Raw genomic sequence first — 15,528 nt, forward strand, 5'->3', positions numbered from 1 at the left:
GAGCCCACAGTTTCATATTACAGTCGATTGGGAAGAGTCATGGTGTCGTACGACAAAAAAAAGAATTCATGGCACTGTCCTTGTGCAAGGACAAAGAGATCATGCCCACACAAATATATTTGGGTGGAACTGAGTGAGACAGAGGCGCAACATGGGTGCGACCAAGTGTAAAACTGAGGGGGGGGTTGATACAGGAAAGTCCTTAACGGTGTGCTTAATACAGTCCCTTCTAGGAGTATCTATCTTTACTGCCTTATTATATATGCACATGAACCCTAGAAGTCTCACCTGTCCTGCTCAAATCGTCTTTCAGTATGAAGGAAGAATACACACCTCTCCTCCATTCAGTCTAGGCAATTGGTCATGTTCGTGAATACTTAAGTGAAACTAATAAAAACTTCCTTTTTCTTCTAACTTCCCTTTTCTTCTCACTTCTACTCGGCAGCAGGTTTTTTTTAGGGTGAACAGTTTGACATAGAGCAGTTTGTCTGAAAGGAGCGACTGGCTCAGCTGAGGGTGAACAGAGACATGGAAGCTGTGATTGGACTGTTGATGGTGCTACTTGGAGTCTCTCATGGTGAGCTGTTTCACTATTTGCCACATAAATATATTCATGATTGTATATTGTTTGAATAAGCTGTTTTATGTTGAACCAGTAATCCATACTGATGAATGAATATAAATGTGACCAGGCCCAGTAGGAATAGGAGATTGTCCTGTACCACCTGAGGCCTAATGCTCAAGGAACCAACCAAATACTCGGGCCTTACCACAGTGTTCAATTTCCAAGGTTACAGACAGAGCAGGAGACATACATTGAGTTCACACAAAATGTTTATTTGATTTGCTGTAAGCAAAGAGAAAAATGCGCAAAGAAACCAGAGGGAAAAGTCCAAACAATAATCTTTTTATTACAAATAATAAATATGGATAAAATGTTGACTGCAGCCTGATACAGATTGTAGCAGCAAAGACAGCAGTGATTTAAGGAAACCTCCACTGGGTGGCAGAGTGAGGGTGGGGCTACTGCAGGGAGATGCTACAACCCAAGTGAAGACACCACATGTGCACAATGCACCAGTACACACTAGTACACTGCAGATCCAGTGAACACTATGTGAAGATGGTCACTGCAAACTTTAAAGCTTACCACACCGCATGCAGTGAACATGAACCAGGACCCAGTCTGCTCCCTGCAGCGCTGTGCCTCTGCTGAAGGGAAAGAAAGGGATGACATGAAGCCTCTGGTATGAGGTTATGAACTATACAGTTGGGTCATGGGCAAACTCCTTTTTTTACAATTTTGGTGTAGGAATTCAGGGATGAATTCCACAGAACTATGTATTGATATACAGCCCACTGCACATTAATGTATTAAATGAGACTTTCAGGACTGGACATCTTGACCTTTCACAGTTTCTATCTTTGATTAAGTACAGAAGATCAATACTACGAGGATTAACTCAATCACAAAATGTATTACAATGAAAATAGTCATGAATAATCAAATACTGTTGAGCAGTATAGATATATAGTAATATAGAGAATCACTTTGAAGAACGTATTAATGTCTCTGCATGACCAGGAGTAAAAAATGTAGCATTGGAACTTCCAAGGCGAGACAGCAGGAGGCTGCTGGTTCTTCTCCCACAGCTGTTCCTCTCTTGCTTCCTCTTCTGTCCATGTTAGAGCTGGCTTACATCCAAACCACAACACGCCTTCCCCTGTTCCAATTATGGATATGAGGAATCAATGCTCAGCAAAATCTCAAGTGTATTCTCACTAGAGATGGACCCGGAACCGAATACGTTATTCGGGAAAGCACAAATAATGCGATGGAAACAACAACAAAAACAGAAAATGAAGTAGTAAAACACAAATGAAAAAAGCCCATTTTGGCTGTGCGTCTTTCAGCATCAGTGACAGAGCGGAGAGAGAGAGAGAGAGAGAGAGAGAGAGAGAGAGAGAGAGAGGCTCTGCAGAGGGTCACAGAGCTTCAGGAGAAAGCGAGGAGCATAAAACATTTTGCTTTTTTCCACGCATGAAAAAACACAAAACAACCAAGCCCAACCCGGCCGATACCCGACACACAATCTCGGGTCCCGTCGGGTTCGGGTCGGGTTGCAGACCTCTACTAGTGAGACAAAGGCCTGGTGTGGCAGCTGGATTTCTTTCAAACCTCTAAAATGAAGCTTAGAACCTGTGGTTTTTAGCTGTATGTGTTAATTCCTCCATTTAAAATTTTCAAAATATTGAAAAAAAACAACGTTTTACCTTGTATTTCAGTCAATATTCATCCGTTTAAGATGTAACATGCTGTATGTATCAGCCATAGGTTTCATGGAATTTAGTTAAAAAAAAAAGAGAAGATGAAAAGTACAGTATGAGGATGTGGAAATATATTTCATAATTAATTATATGCCAATATTAAATCAATTTGATGCTTTGAAGGCACAAAAATTGCATTGCCAATGAATATTAGGTTAGAAAATACAACATTTGCCCGATTTAACGTGACTTCTGGTATAAACCACGCCCACTTCCGGTCTTCTATCCAAATACAGATACAGAGACAATTTTGCTGGTTGAACAGATACAGATACAGATAATGACGGCTCTGTACACCTCTAATTCTTACTGTATTAAAAATGAAAGTTCAATAAATCTTCAATAACAACAACAACAACTGTATTCTTCCACCAAGCAATATAGTTTTTGAACAGTAGCTAAACTGGTACTGGTATGCGTTCTGATTTACAGTTAGCACATGAATATTTAAATGAACTGATGAACTGCAGTGATTGACACAGGACTTTGTCTCGTGCTTCAGCCTGGGGACCGCTGCTGTCAGAACAGAACAACATCAGTCCTTACACCTATTTAATTAAATTATAACCAGAGATCTGTGTGCTCCAGAGCCTTTGTTGATATCCAGAGACTTTCACCATTTAAATGAACAGTCACAGTGTTTGTGTGGCTGTGTTTCCCAAGAAGAACCTCCTGTCTGCATACTGTGGTCTGACAGAGTCAGCTACAGCAAACCTGTTACTCACAATATACCCCTATACACTGTTTCATATTCAATACATGAATATTTTCCCACACCTCAAATCTTGGATATAGATATTGATTGTGAAATTTATTTATTTTTTGTCTTATTTTTCTGAATTTCTAGGTGTGGAAACCTATTGTGACGGCAGACAGGATGGAGCTCAATGTTTCGTAGCTCTGGGAGGAACTGTGGTTCTCCAACTGATCACTCAGGATGAAGAAACATATGCATACGGATGGTTAAAGAACAACAATTTCAGAGTTCTCTATGTTAAAAATAATAAGGTTTTGGTTAATGAGTTAAAAAACAGATCCTCCTTTACTCCCAGTAATGGAACTTTTAGGATAAGTAACATCAGCTGGACTGACAATGCTGAATATTCCCTTCGCATTTTTGATGTATATGGAAGGGAAATCGCAACGCAAAAACTACAACTGTCCATTCAAGGTAAATCAGTACTCTTATTTATGAACCGTTGGAGAAATTGGTAATAATGATAGGCCACATATTCCAGTATCTCATAGCCACTTGTCAATTTGCAGCACAAAGTAGAGGACATGCTGTCTCTGTTTGGGTTTATGGGAATTAATTTGTCAATAATATGATGTGTGATTAATATCATTTATAATAGTGTCTGTAATATAATTTTAATTATACATTAGTAAAAACTAATTCTGTAATATTAAACTAGTTGACATAAATTCTTATTCTGTGTATATTTTACCATTGCAAACAAATGCACAACTGAAAATATAAATATTGTACATGAATATAGTTATACATCAGTGTTGTCATTTGAAAAACATATTTTTCCAATTTTGGTGATTTCCATGTTTTCACCTTGATTGAAGGATTACATATATTTTCCAACCTCTTGGGTTTTATGAAACCCTTTCAAAACTTTTTTTTTGTCTTATTTTTCTGAATTTCTAGGTGTGGAAACCTACTGTGACGGCAGACAGGATGGAGCTCAATGTTTCGGAGCTCTGGGAGGAACTGTGGTTCTCCAACTGATCACTCAGGATGAAGAGACATATGCATACGGATGGTTAAAGAACAACAATTTCAGAGTTCTCTATGTGAAAAATAATACAGTTTTGGTTAATGAGTTAAAAAACAGATCCTCCTTTACTCCCAGTAATGGAGCTTTTAGGATAAATAACATCAACTGGACTGACAATGCTGAATATTCCCTTCAAACCTTTAATCAAGATGGATACCAAATCGCAACGCGAAAACTACAACTGTCCATTCAAGGTAAATAATTACTCTTATGAACCATTGGAGAAATTGGTAATAATGATAGGCCACATATTCCAGTATCTCGTAGCCACTTGTCAATTTACATGCTGTCTAAAAACTTCTATCTCCAATTTTGGTGATTTTCATGTTTTCACCTTGATTGAAGGGTTATATAAATTTTCCAACTTCTTGGGTTTTATGAAACCCTTTCAAAACCCACAGGATGAACCCCCCCCCCAAAAAAAACATGGTGGTCAAACTAAAAACAAGGCTGTTCTTCTGAGTTTTTGGAGGTTTTCAGTGTAGAAAATGTTGTGTCCCTCAGTCACTGAGGGTAGGAGCTCAAACTCCTTCTGCAGGGGATGGTCAGGACAAACCAGAATGGAATTGGCCATCCTGAGGACCTGCTTATTATAAATCTCCATCAGCTGGGCCTGACTCACTCTAAAGATTTTACTTGCCACTTTAACAAGGCTACCAAGTCTGTTCTTGTTGGACAGGTTAGGATTTCCATACCAGGCTACAATACAGAAGGTTAAAACGGATTCAATAAAACGTCTATAAAAGAGAGTCATCATTTCAGTGCAAACATTGAAAGAGTTCATTTTTCTCAGAAAGAAAAGACACTGTTGCACTTTATTTGAGATGGCATCCGCATGGGCTTCAAAGCAGTTTGTTGTCAAGAACAATACCCAGGTATTTATAATTGTCCACCAGCTCAATATCATCACCTATGATAAGAGATAAAATCAACAATCATCTCCTTAGTCTTGGACACATTTAAATGGAGAAAAGACTCATCGCACCATGACACAAAGTCATGAACCACTGGCCCATGATCCTGGTCCTCCCCTTCAAGACTCTGCACAGGTAAGGTGACATAATAGATTAGAATGCAGTAATTTTGGGGAAATAGGGTCAGGTGAAAAGGTAGGGGAGAAGCCTTTTCACACACCTGCACCTTTGGTCGCTCCTTAACCCTGACCTACCCCATCCCCATGGATCTTTCTCTAAATTCCACTATACATGCAGGATATTTCCTAATAGTACATTGCAAAATAAATAAGGAAACAAAATAAAAATAAAAATGTATATCATGGTTCTAGCTGCGTTGAGTGCCTCCTTCCTAGCCTCGAGCATAACCTGGCCTGCCCCATTCATCCTAGCAACAGAGAGCTCCATAGATAAAATCTCTATTAAAGAGTGATTCAGCTGATGAATAGAAAGAGTGTGCGGTGGTTGCCACCTAACCGCCAACATCTTTTTAGCAACAGTGCATGCTGATAGCCACAGCTGTCTTTGAGTATGGTTAAAATTCTGCCCGGAATCATCATTCAAGAGCAACATTAATAGACATTTCTGTAAGTGTGCCAGTTTAGCCATCTTGGCTAATTTTCAACTGCAGGCCCTGGGCAGGTGTAATGACAGCTACAAAAGACACATAAAATACATTAGATCAGGAACAGCAATACTGTACATATAGCAGAGCACACTTCATAAGAACACATGAAATACTTTAAAACAAGGACAACAATACAAAAAACAAAGCATGCTTCAGGTTATTTGAATAAGTTACAGAGTATGGTCACACACTTGATTGTCTTTTAACCATGATTTTAAATGAACGATATGTGTCACAGATTCTGATAAGTGTTGGCAGACTGTTCCATGTGTGAGCTGCTCTCACTGAAAAAGCTGACTGTCTGAAGGCAGTCAGTCCTCATAGGTATTATACAATCCCCTCTTACCACAGACCTAGCATGTCTATCATCAGTTGTTTTCTGCTTTATAAAAGCACTGGGGGGGGACTTTAAACTCAGAATTCTGACTTTAAACTCAGAACTCAAATACATTTTTCACATGTGGCCCTAATCCTCTCCTGTACCGTATGCCACAGACTTTTACAGACTTTTTACTTTTACAGTTAAATACCTCTTGATTATAGACTGAAATGTTTTGCAAGGGAGAGAATGGAATTGTAAATGGTTGGAAGTTGCCAAACCAAACAAGAATATTTAGGTCAAAACAGTAGAAAAATAGTGTCACAGATTTTCTCCTATTTGACTTATGTTTAATTCAACATGTAAGTACTCATTCTATTATTGTATATCAATGCACTGAAAGTAGCCTACATCTTCAACTTACGCCATGCTTCATGTGCAAAAAAAGTACAGATGTGTTCAGATAAATGTAATGCAATAAAATGTCAAATTTACTACAGGCACAAATTTACTACAGGCACAGCTACCAAAATACTACCAAACGGGAACTTTTGGGGAACGTTACAGGAGCATTTTATGTTTATTGGGTAATAGCAAATACACCAGTTAGCGAATTACCAGCTTCCAAGAGTGTAAACACGATTTACAGATAATCCCAAGAGCTCTTCCGATCCCGACTTTCATGTTTCTTTTCACCCTTTTTATAGAGGCAATGGTCTTTGGTTCCTCTGGACTTCTGTAGTCAGTTCCTCAGCAAGCAGCGCTGTCACTGCAGAGAGCTGCTCAGTTCTCCCACCATTCATTTTTACTTTATTTTGACTGGTTGAAAATGTTTTATTGTTGTCTCTGCATCCAAAAAAAATCACTCTGATGGAACCAAAATTTGTTAGTTATCATATTGGATGTTAACAGGCCTATAGTTATAGTTGTAGTGTGAACACAGACGTTCTATTTACTTACAACGATTTAAATCTTTTTATAGTTCTAGTTATCTTTATAGTTGTAAACTCAACCAATAAGTCGAGCTCTGGTCATTCAGATTTAGAAGCAGCAATCTGCCGCAAACCAGCGGCAGCCGACAGACCTGGTGTCCCCCAATAATTTTGTGGTCCAGAAAAATTATTGGGGGGGACAAAATGACAGTTATTGAATACTGGAGGGGACGTGTCCCCCCTGTACCCGCTATTCGTGACGCCTATGCTGGATATCAACCCAAAGAAGGCGACTGCCTCTTCTTAGGAAAACGTAGTCACGTCGAAACATCAGTCCTTGCACCTATTTAATTAAATTATAACCAGAGATCTGTGTGCTCCAGAGCCTTTGTTGATATCCAGAGACTTTCACCATTTAAATGAACAGTCTCAGGTGTTTGTGTGGCTGTGTTTCCCAAGAAGAACCTCCTGTCTGCATACTGTGGTCTGACAGAGTCAGCTACAGCAAACCTGTTACTCACAATATACCCCTATACACTGTTTCATATTCAATACATGAATATTTTCCCACACCTCAAATCTTGGATATGGATATTGATTGTGATATTTACTTTTTTATTGTCTTATTTTTCTGAATTTCTAGGTGTGGAAACCTACTGTGACGGCAGACAGGATGGAGCTCAATGTTTCGGAGCTCTGGGAGGAACTGTGGTTCTCCAACTGATCACTCAGGATGAAGAAACGTCTACATACAGATGGATGAAGAACGAAAGTTTCAGAGTTCTCTATGTGAAAAATAATATGGTTCTGGTTAATAACTTAAAAAACAGATCCTCCTTTACTCCCAGTAATGGAACTTTTAGGTTAAGTAACATCAGCTGGACTGACAATGCTGAATATTCCCTTCAAACCTTTAATCAAGATGGATACCAAATCGCAACGCGAAAACTACAACTGTCCATTCAAGGTAAATAATTACTCTTATGAACCGTTGGAGAAATTGGTAATAATGATACGCCACATATTCCAGTATCTCATAGCCACTTGTCAATTTGCAGCACAAAGTAGAGGACATGCTGTCTCTGTTTGGGTTTATGGGAATACTCAATGTCAGTAAGTTAACTGAATAATACGTGTGATTAATATCATTTATAATACAGTGTCTGTAATATAATTTTAATTATACATTAGTAAAAACTAATTCTGTAATATTAAACTAGTTGACATAAATTCTTATTCTGTGTATATTTTACCATTGCAAACAAATGCACAACTGAAAATATAAATATTGTACATGAATGTAGTTATACATCAGTGTTGTCATTTGAAAAACGTGTTTCTCCAATTTTGGTGATTTTCATGTTTTCACCTTGATTGAAGGATTACATACATTTTCCAACCTCTTGGCTCATATTCATTGAATGCACCTTATCCAATGGGACGTACGTACGTATTGCATTGGGTGCTTGCAGCCACAAATAGCCTGTGTATTAAGCCAACAATAACAGCCACAACCACAATCCAAGAAACTGAGGCATCCACCATGGGTAAGCAGACTGGCATCATACTGTCCTTTAGACCCTCCACTCAAATCAGACCCTCCAATCAAACCGTGGCTCTCCCCAGCACAGACCCATGGTACATTAGTAAGATGGTTCATTTTGCTGCAGTGGTTTCATTAATGTAATTTTCATTTTGTATTTGTCCTTACATCTCCTTGAGACCACATTTCATTAACTTAACACCTGATCTCTTGTCATTTGAACAGAGCACATCCCGGCCATAGCTCGTTTACTGTCAGCAATGGTATTTCTCATAGTGTCTGTGGTCGGAATCTGCTGTGTTCGGATGAAAATGAAAAACAACAGCTCAAGGTCCAAAACAACTTTTTTCATCATCATTACATTTAGAGTGCTATAAGAATTTCATAAACTGCTTGAATAATAGTCAAACAGCCTCTCTGCTGCTATCATTGGATGCAGAGAAGGCGTTAGACAGAATTGTATTGACTTTTCTGTTCTCGGTTTTATCAAAATTTAAGTCAGGACCAGTTTTTAAAAAATTGATTAAAACGCTTTATAGTTATCCCAAGACTATGGTTTCAACCAATGGCATTTGCTCGGGTCAACTATCTTTGAACAGAGGAAAAAAACAAGGATGCCCACTCTCCCCACTGCTCTTTGCAATGGCTACAGAACCATTAGCTATGCGTATGAGAAGAAATTCAAACATAAAAAGGTCAAAAAATTTGTAACCAACAACATAAAATATCACTTTATGCAGATGACATTCTTTGATATGTTGAGCCTGAAAATGCAATAGGCAAGGCAAGACAAGGAGTTTATTTATATAGCACATTTTGTACACAAAGACAATTGAAAGGGCTTTACACAACGTATATAACACATTACATACATACAGAATAAGATAAAACAAGCACAGATCCTGTACAGACCAGCGGCACATGTGTTAAATTCTTTGCACTGTAGCACTGCGACACAGTTCAATTACATTGCTTAAATACCACAAGGTAATAACGTTACTTACTGTTAAGTTTGCAGGGCAGCAGAAGACATGTTACTGTTTACAAATCCGTTAGGCGAGTTTGGAGCAAATAGTGGAATGTTAAGTTTCACTTTTGTTTTCACACTCTGTGGAGACTGGATTAGTACAACGCTGCTGGTCTGTACATCTCCAAATGACAAACATGACATGATGCGAGCATCAGAGATCGATTTAGATCAATTTCTATACACTGACCAAGTTGATTTTGTGCCTCTGTATGGGAAACTGCATCTCACAGTCTAAGACGCCCTCTAGAGGCCAACTGACAAAGTGCATTATCTCACTAAGTGACTGACTGACTGACTGCGCCTTGTGATGCCCTTGGCTGCTCCATGGGAAAAACAAAAAGAGATAGTGTGTGAGAAGAATTCCGCACAAAAAAAACACCGGAACAACTTGGGTCTCTGGATACAAAGTAAATTTAAATTAATCTAATGCATGTTAGACAATATTTAATAAGATAGCACTTTATTCATCCCCTTGGAGAAATTCAGGATAATGTACTCCCCTCCCACACACAGGGAGGTCAGGGTCTGGAGCTGGCAGCGATTCAGTGTTTTGTTCAAGGTCACTTTAGCAGGTTGGGGGGGTTGAACCTGGGTCTCTCTGGTTCTCCTTATAAATATTAAAAATCATGTTCTTACTGTAATGTGATTTTGAAAATTGCTTTTGGATGGGTTACTGTAAAAAAAATACTGTCGTTAATTTCAATGTAACATTTACAGTCTTCCTGACTGATTTGTCATGGCCTATAAAACACACTTCATTTACACAATATTGGCTTTACTCTGTACACAGCATCTGGATACATTTTAATGTGATGCAACTTAACATAACATAAGTGCATTACAGTACTGCATACATTGTCATTGGGGGAATGGAGCACTGTTAACTGCAGTGTCAGTAAATGTCCTGCTCTGTCCAGTGAGGTTTGGGTTTAGTGAAAGAAGGAGAGAAGAAGTACAAACTGTGTGGGTGAGATATAGAAATGTCTCAAACTAAAGAGAAAGTAAGAAAAAATAATCAAGATGACCAACACAGACTGAACAACGACAGAAACCAGAACCTCAACAAGACAACAACATGAAATAACAAGAAGGGGAAATGAAATATAAATTGTGTTGAAGTCTCTCCAGTTTGGCTGAGTCTGTAGAAACAGAGATAAAGAACTAAACCCCGAGCCTCCTCCTCGCTCTGAACACGTCTGGGAAAATGTGGATTATCAGCAGCTGAGTCCAGGCAGAGAGGAACGACAACACGCATGTTCCCGGCCGGGATTACACTGACGCAGGTTAATAATTGGTGAACGTCTCGGGTATAAAAGGGGAGCGGAGGCTGCAGAGAACCAAGCTGAAAACATGGCCTTCCTCTGGATCCTGTCCTGCCTCGCCTTCGCTGGTGCCGCCTACGGTGAGCCTGCTCACACATCAGGAAGGGTTTTACATTCAGATCAGGATGTTACAGTTATTTGTGTGTGGTGTAAACTTTAAAAAAGTTAAATTGTCAAGCAGAGTGGCACTGGACAGATCAGTCAGTCCTTCTGGGATGATAAATGGAAACTTTATTAATCCTACAGGGAGGAATTGTCAGTAAAGATATAAATGTAAATGTAATCCAAAAAAATATGATGAAGCAATACACTGAGTAATTTCATATTGACATTTCACAGAAATATTCACAGGTTTAGACATGACAGAGAACAGATTAAGTACAATGATGATATTATGAAACATTTAATTTGTGTGAAAATGTAAATATGTTTGGAGTTAGATGCAAAATGTCCACGAAGCAAACTTACAAGTGAATTGAAAAATAAAGAATCAATGATGAAGTTGTAGATGTATCCATATATTATATATTATATAGTAAGTTATTTAAGTTGCCGTATGATCCTTTAAATTCTGACTGCTGCTGTTTTGTTGTCTGTCAGCCAGTCTAACTGTCTGCCTTCAGATTGTAATTAAGTTTTCTGCATGTATCAGTCCAGCAGGACTGACTGCTGCTAGCTGTGTAATAAGCAGTGTTTGTGTGTGTGTGTGTGTGTGTGTGTGTGTGTGTGTGTGTGTGTGTGTGTGTGTCAGGCTGCGGCTCCCCAGCCATCCCTCCAGTCATCACTGGTTACTCCCGCATCGTGAACGGTGAGGAGGCGGTGCCTCACTCCTGGCCCTGGCAGGTCTCCCTGCAGGTAAACACACCACAGCACACACACACTTCCTGCTGCTGCACACCATCCTGCTGATTAAACACACACATCAGTTCACATCAAATACTGATTTAAAATAATCGGATTACATACTTTTGCCACAAGGTGGCAGCAGTTCATTTGATTAGAAATCAACAAAATCGACTGTGCACTAGCCTAATGTGATTGGATGTGAAACGTGAAACTTTGAAAGAGGCTGAACTCAGTAGATGTTAACAGCACCCTGCTGCAGGTCAGGTCCTGGTCCTGGTTTCCCTGCAGGACACACACACACACACACACACACACTTCATCCATAACTATAAAGAGAACACACACACAGCAGTTGACATGCAGCCAAACAACTGTTGCATGAAAAATATGCAGTTGTACTTTTATTCCAAAAACACTTAATATGCATTTAGAAAAAATAATTGCTTGCTGTAATTCATTACTTTATGGAGTAGAAGGAATGTAAGGCCTGAATTAAATCAGATGAACTTAATTGATTCCTGAGGAGAAATTGCAAATTGAACCAAACATGTCCAAACCTCATTGAGCTTGAATCAGTCCAGGAGGTTTAAAGAGTACGGAGCCCCTGGGGTCACATGGTAGAAAAAAAAACTTGATGTGTAAATCCGTGCGAACGGATTTGTAAACTGTGCGAACGGATTTCAAAACCGTGCACTCGGATTCACAATACAAATCCGTTCGCACAGTTTACAAATCCGTTCGCACGGATTTACACATCGACATGTGACCCCAGAGGGCCTCCGTAAAAGAGTGAGCGCTGCTGCAGACCAAAGTAAACCTTCACTGCTAGTGGTTCTATCTGGATTTCTTTCTGTCTCATTTACCATTCTGTGTTTTGATCCCAGGATTACACTGGTTTCCACTTCTGCGGCGGCTCTCTGGTCAATGAGAACTGGGTTGTGACGGCTGCTCACTGCAACGTCAGGTAGGCTGAGGCAACGAAACGCTGTCAAACAGCAGAAGAAGCCTGTTGCTCTGGGTCAGGGCAGCAACCTAAAATTACACTTAATAGCAAAAATCGATTGCAAATGCCCAAATCTGAATTTCATTGTAAACATACAGTTTAATGTCAAATCATCCACATTTCAAATAAAAGATGAATAAAAGAAAATATTATGACCTCACCTTTTGCTTCCAATTATTTTTATCTGTTGGTTTGACAAACAGGGATAATAGTGAACCAAACTGTTTTGAGCTGAACTGAATGAGCTGATATGAAATTAATCAAAACTAAACGCAATTTAACTGAATAGAATAGGATGTAGTAGAGTAGAATATCTCTGAATTGAAGTGAATCAGATTGAACTGAACTGCTGTCTGCTGTCTGGTGCAGGACGTCCCACCGTGTGATCCTGGGTGAACACGACCGCTCCTCCACCGCTGAGGACATCCAGGTCATGAAGGTTGGCAAGGTAAGCTCTGTCTGTCCTGGATAGAATATAGAATATATTTATATTAGTTCCACCAGCTGACCCTCCTGCTTCCCCCTGAAGGTGTTCAAGCACCCCCGCTACAACGGCTACACCATCAACAACGACATCCTGCTGATCAAGCTGGCCAGCCCCGCCAAGATGGGCATGCGTGTTTCCCCGGTGTGTGTGGCCGAGACCGGAGACAACTTCCCCGGCGGCATGAAGTGTGTGACCTCCGGCTGGGGCCTGACCCGCCACAACGGTGAGGGAGGCTAACGCACACTCTGAAAACTAGCTGCATCTAAACACACGTTCAAACTGTGAGCCGGACCGCCACAACGACACACACTCTGAAACAGTGGAGTTAAACCATGGAGGCTGAGAGTCTGCAGGTTTTCCTTCCAACCAAACTACAGCAGCTGATTTCACTGATTAGCACCTTCAAGCGGAGAGGAGGAACTTGGAAGGTTGGAAGGAAAACCTGCAGACTCTCGTCCCTCCATGGATCAGGTCGGACACCACTGGACTGAAAACTCTGGGGGTCATCTGGGTTTTTCTAAAGTCCTAAACAGGATCAGGATTTTAAGTCCTGTTCTCATGGGACTGGTATTATGTAGAGACTTCATGTAATTCATGAATTCCCTCCCAACCTCTGTGTTTCATCAAACACATTCACACAGGATAATGATTAGCTTGGTTAAGCTGTCTGATTTAAATCTTGTATGTTGCAGCTCCTGACACCCCCGCCCTGCTGCAGCAGGCTGCCCTCCCCCTGCTGACCAATGAGCAGTGCCGTCGCTTCTGGGGCAACAAGATCAGCGACCTGATGATCTGCGCCGGAGCCTCCGGAGCCTCCTCCTGCATGGTGGGTGACAGTGGCAAACGGCAGCCATTTTGATGTCAAGTCAAGTCCCTTTCACAGTCAGACCAGGGGAATATACTTCAGTACAGATAGAAAAAGAGCAGCGTACACACAGTGGAGAGACAATGCAAAGTGCGACATTGCCATACATACATCCAGTGCCATGAGTCATGATTCGTTTACTGAGCTTTTTATTTGTTTTAAGTTTAGTTCAGTTTAGTTATTTCCACAAATCAAACAGTTGAAAAAGAGGAAAAGAAAAACAAACTGCAGGTGAAACAAAGAAACCCTGACGGGCTTAAACAGTGAAGCATCTCACCCCAACACACGTGAAAAAATACAAGTTTTCCATCACACAATAAACAGTTTCAGACCTGCTGCATATCTTTCCTCACAGCAGCATCACATGCATTAGAGCCAGAGGTGCAGCAGCTCAGTTCTCCTGCAGCTTTATCAGCGTCACTGCTTGATGTTTTGGTGTGACTGGTTTTCCTCCTGCTGTGTTTCAGGGAGACTCTGGCGGCCCCCTGGTCTGCCAGAAGGCCGGAGCCTGGACCCTGGTTGGTATCGTGTCCTGGGGCAGCGGAACCTGCACTCCCACAATGCCCGGCGTGTACGCCCGCGTCACCGAGCTGCGCGCCTGGATGGACCAGACCATCGCTGCCAACTAAATCCACCTTCATACTGTTCTCAGTTTCATCCAGAAAATCAATAAAATGAAAGTCTAGCTACAAGCTGGTTGTGGTTTGTTTTTTGAGTTAATTTCCTGTGTGGAGCAGAGGAGTGTATATGAAGTTTATATGAAGTGCTTATGAAGCCGCAGCAGGGGAATGTTGCAATAGTGGCAGACCCAACATGCCCTAATGCAAATATGATGCTAATAATAGGAAAAATTTATGTTTTTGCTATTATCGGTTGTAATTTTCAACAAAATTCAGAACGGATTGTTTTTTTAAAATTCATACCATTAACATTATCAGATTCTGATCAGCTCCTTAATTCCCCTTTCACACAAAATATCACTTTATGCAGATGACATTCTTTTATATGTTGAGTCTGAAAATGCAATGGGTAAGGCATTGGCATTGTGTATATAAAAATGCTGTAGCCTTCTTTATTGTTCCAATATGGAAGGAAAATATCTATAGAGTTGAATGCTGTAATCACTGTAATGACTGGAAGTCTTCATCCTCTTGGGTTTGTGTCTGGGATTCTTATGTTGTTTCAAGATTTAAACCTGTCCTGTACAACAAGGCCAACAGCACTGCAAGAGGGTTCACATCACAATAGCTTAAGATCTGGCATATCACTGTGAATAAAATCTAATTTTACACTTTGGTTTTGTACAAGGTGTTTTAATCACAAAACCCTCTGATGTGTGTATTTTCATCATGTTCAAATGTGAGGTTAAAAAATGAGATCCCATTTTGAAATTCATGTAGGCCTACTGTTGATTTTCCATGTTTTACTTTTGTTTAAGTACATGGTACTTATTTAGTCTGATCTTCAGACTGAATGTCCATCTGG

General features: G+C 40.1%; 2 protein-coding genes across 2 annotated transcripts; both read left to right on the forward strand.

The window, feature by feature from the left end:
* The first annotated feature begins 482 nt into the window (after nucleotides 1-482).
* Nucleotides 483-8,204, forward strand: LOC139639366 (pregnancy-specific glycoprotein 22-like). The gene is made up of 4 exons (XM_071513449.1): nucleotides 483-577; nucleotides 3,176-3,499; nucleotides 3,986-4,309; nucleotides 7,591-8,204. The coding sequence occupies exons 1-4, from the start codon at nucleotides 529-531 to the stop codon at nucleotides 7,920-7,922; spliced, it is 1,029 nt and encodes a 342-aa protein (XP_071369550.1). The 5' UTR covers nucleotides 483-528; the 3' UTR covers nucleotides 7,923-8,204.
* A 2,605-nt stretch (nucleotides 8,205-10,809) lies between these two features.
* On the forward strand, nucleotides 10,810-14,672 carry LOC139639367 (chymotrypsin A-like). Its single transcript, XM_071513450.1, has 7 exons — nucleotides 10,810-10,922; nucleotides 11,594-11,697; nucleotides 12,573-12,652; nucleotides 13,061-13,139; nucleotides 13,221-13,401; nucleotides 13,871-14,004; nucleotides 14,511-14,672. The coding sequence occupies exons 1-7, from the start codon at nucleotides 10,871-10,873 to the stop codon at nucleotides 14,670-14,672; spliced, it is 792 nt and encodes a 263-aa protein (XP_071369551.1). The 5' UTR covers nucleotides 10,810-10,870.
* The last annotated feature ends 856 nt before the right edge of the window (nucleotides 14,673-15,528 follow it).

This window comes from Centroberyx affinis, unplaced genomic scaffold (genome assembly GCF_046629955.1).
Source record: "Centroberyx affinis isolate AG114_WGS23_722 - 3 ecotype Tasmania unplaced genomic scaffold, CSIRO-AGI_Caff_v1 ptg007186l_1, whole genome shotgun sequence".
Lineage (NCBI taxonomy): Eukaryota > Metazoa > Chordata > Actinopteri > Beryciformes > Berycidae > Centroberyx > Centroberyx affinis.

Coding starts and splice junctions, on each gene's coding strand:
- LOC139639366 (XM_071513449.1), top strand. CDS start 529: ATGGAAGCTGTGATTGGACTGTTGATGGTGCTACTTGGAGTCTCTCAT. Junction 3,500..3,985: donor ACTACAACTGTCCATTCAAG/GTAAATCAGTAC, acceptor CTGAATTTCTAG/GTGTGGAAACCTACTGTGAC. Junction 4,310..7,590: donor ACTACAACTGTCCATTCAAG/GTAAATAATTAC, acceptor CTGAATTTCTAG/GTGTGGAAACCTACTGTGAC.
- LOC139639367 (XM_071513450.1), top strand. CDS start 10,871: ATGGCCTTCCTCTGGATCCTGTCCTGCCTCGCCTTCGCTGGTGCCGCC. Junction 13,140..13,220: donor AGGTCATGAAGGTTGGCAAG/GTAAGCTCTGTC, acceptor TTCCCCCTGAAG/GTGTTCAAGCACCCCCGCTA. Junction 14,005..14,510: donor CCGGAGCCTCCTCCTGCATG/GTGGGTGACAGT, acceptor GCTGTGTTTCAG/GGAGACTCTGGCGGCCCCCT.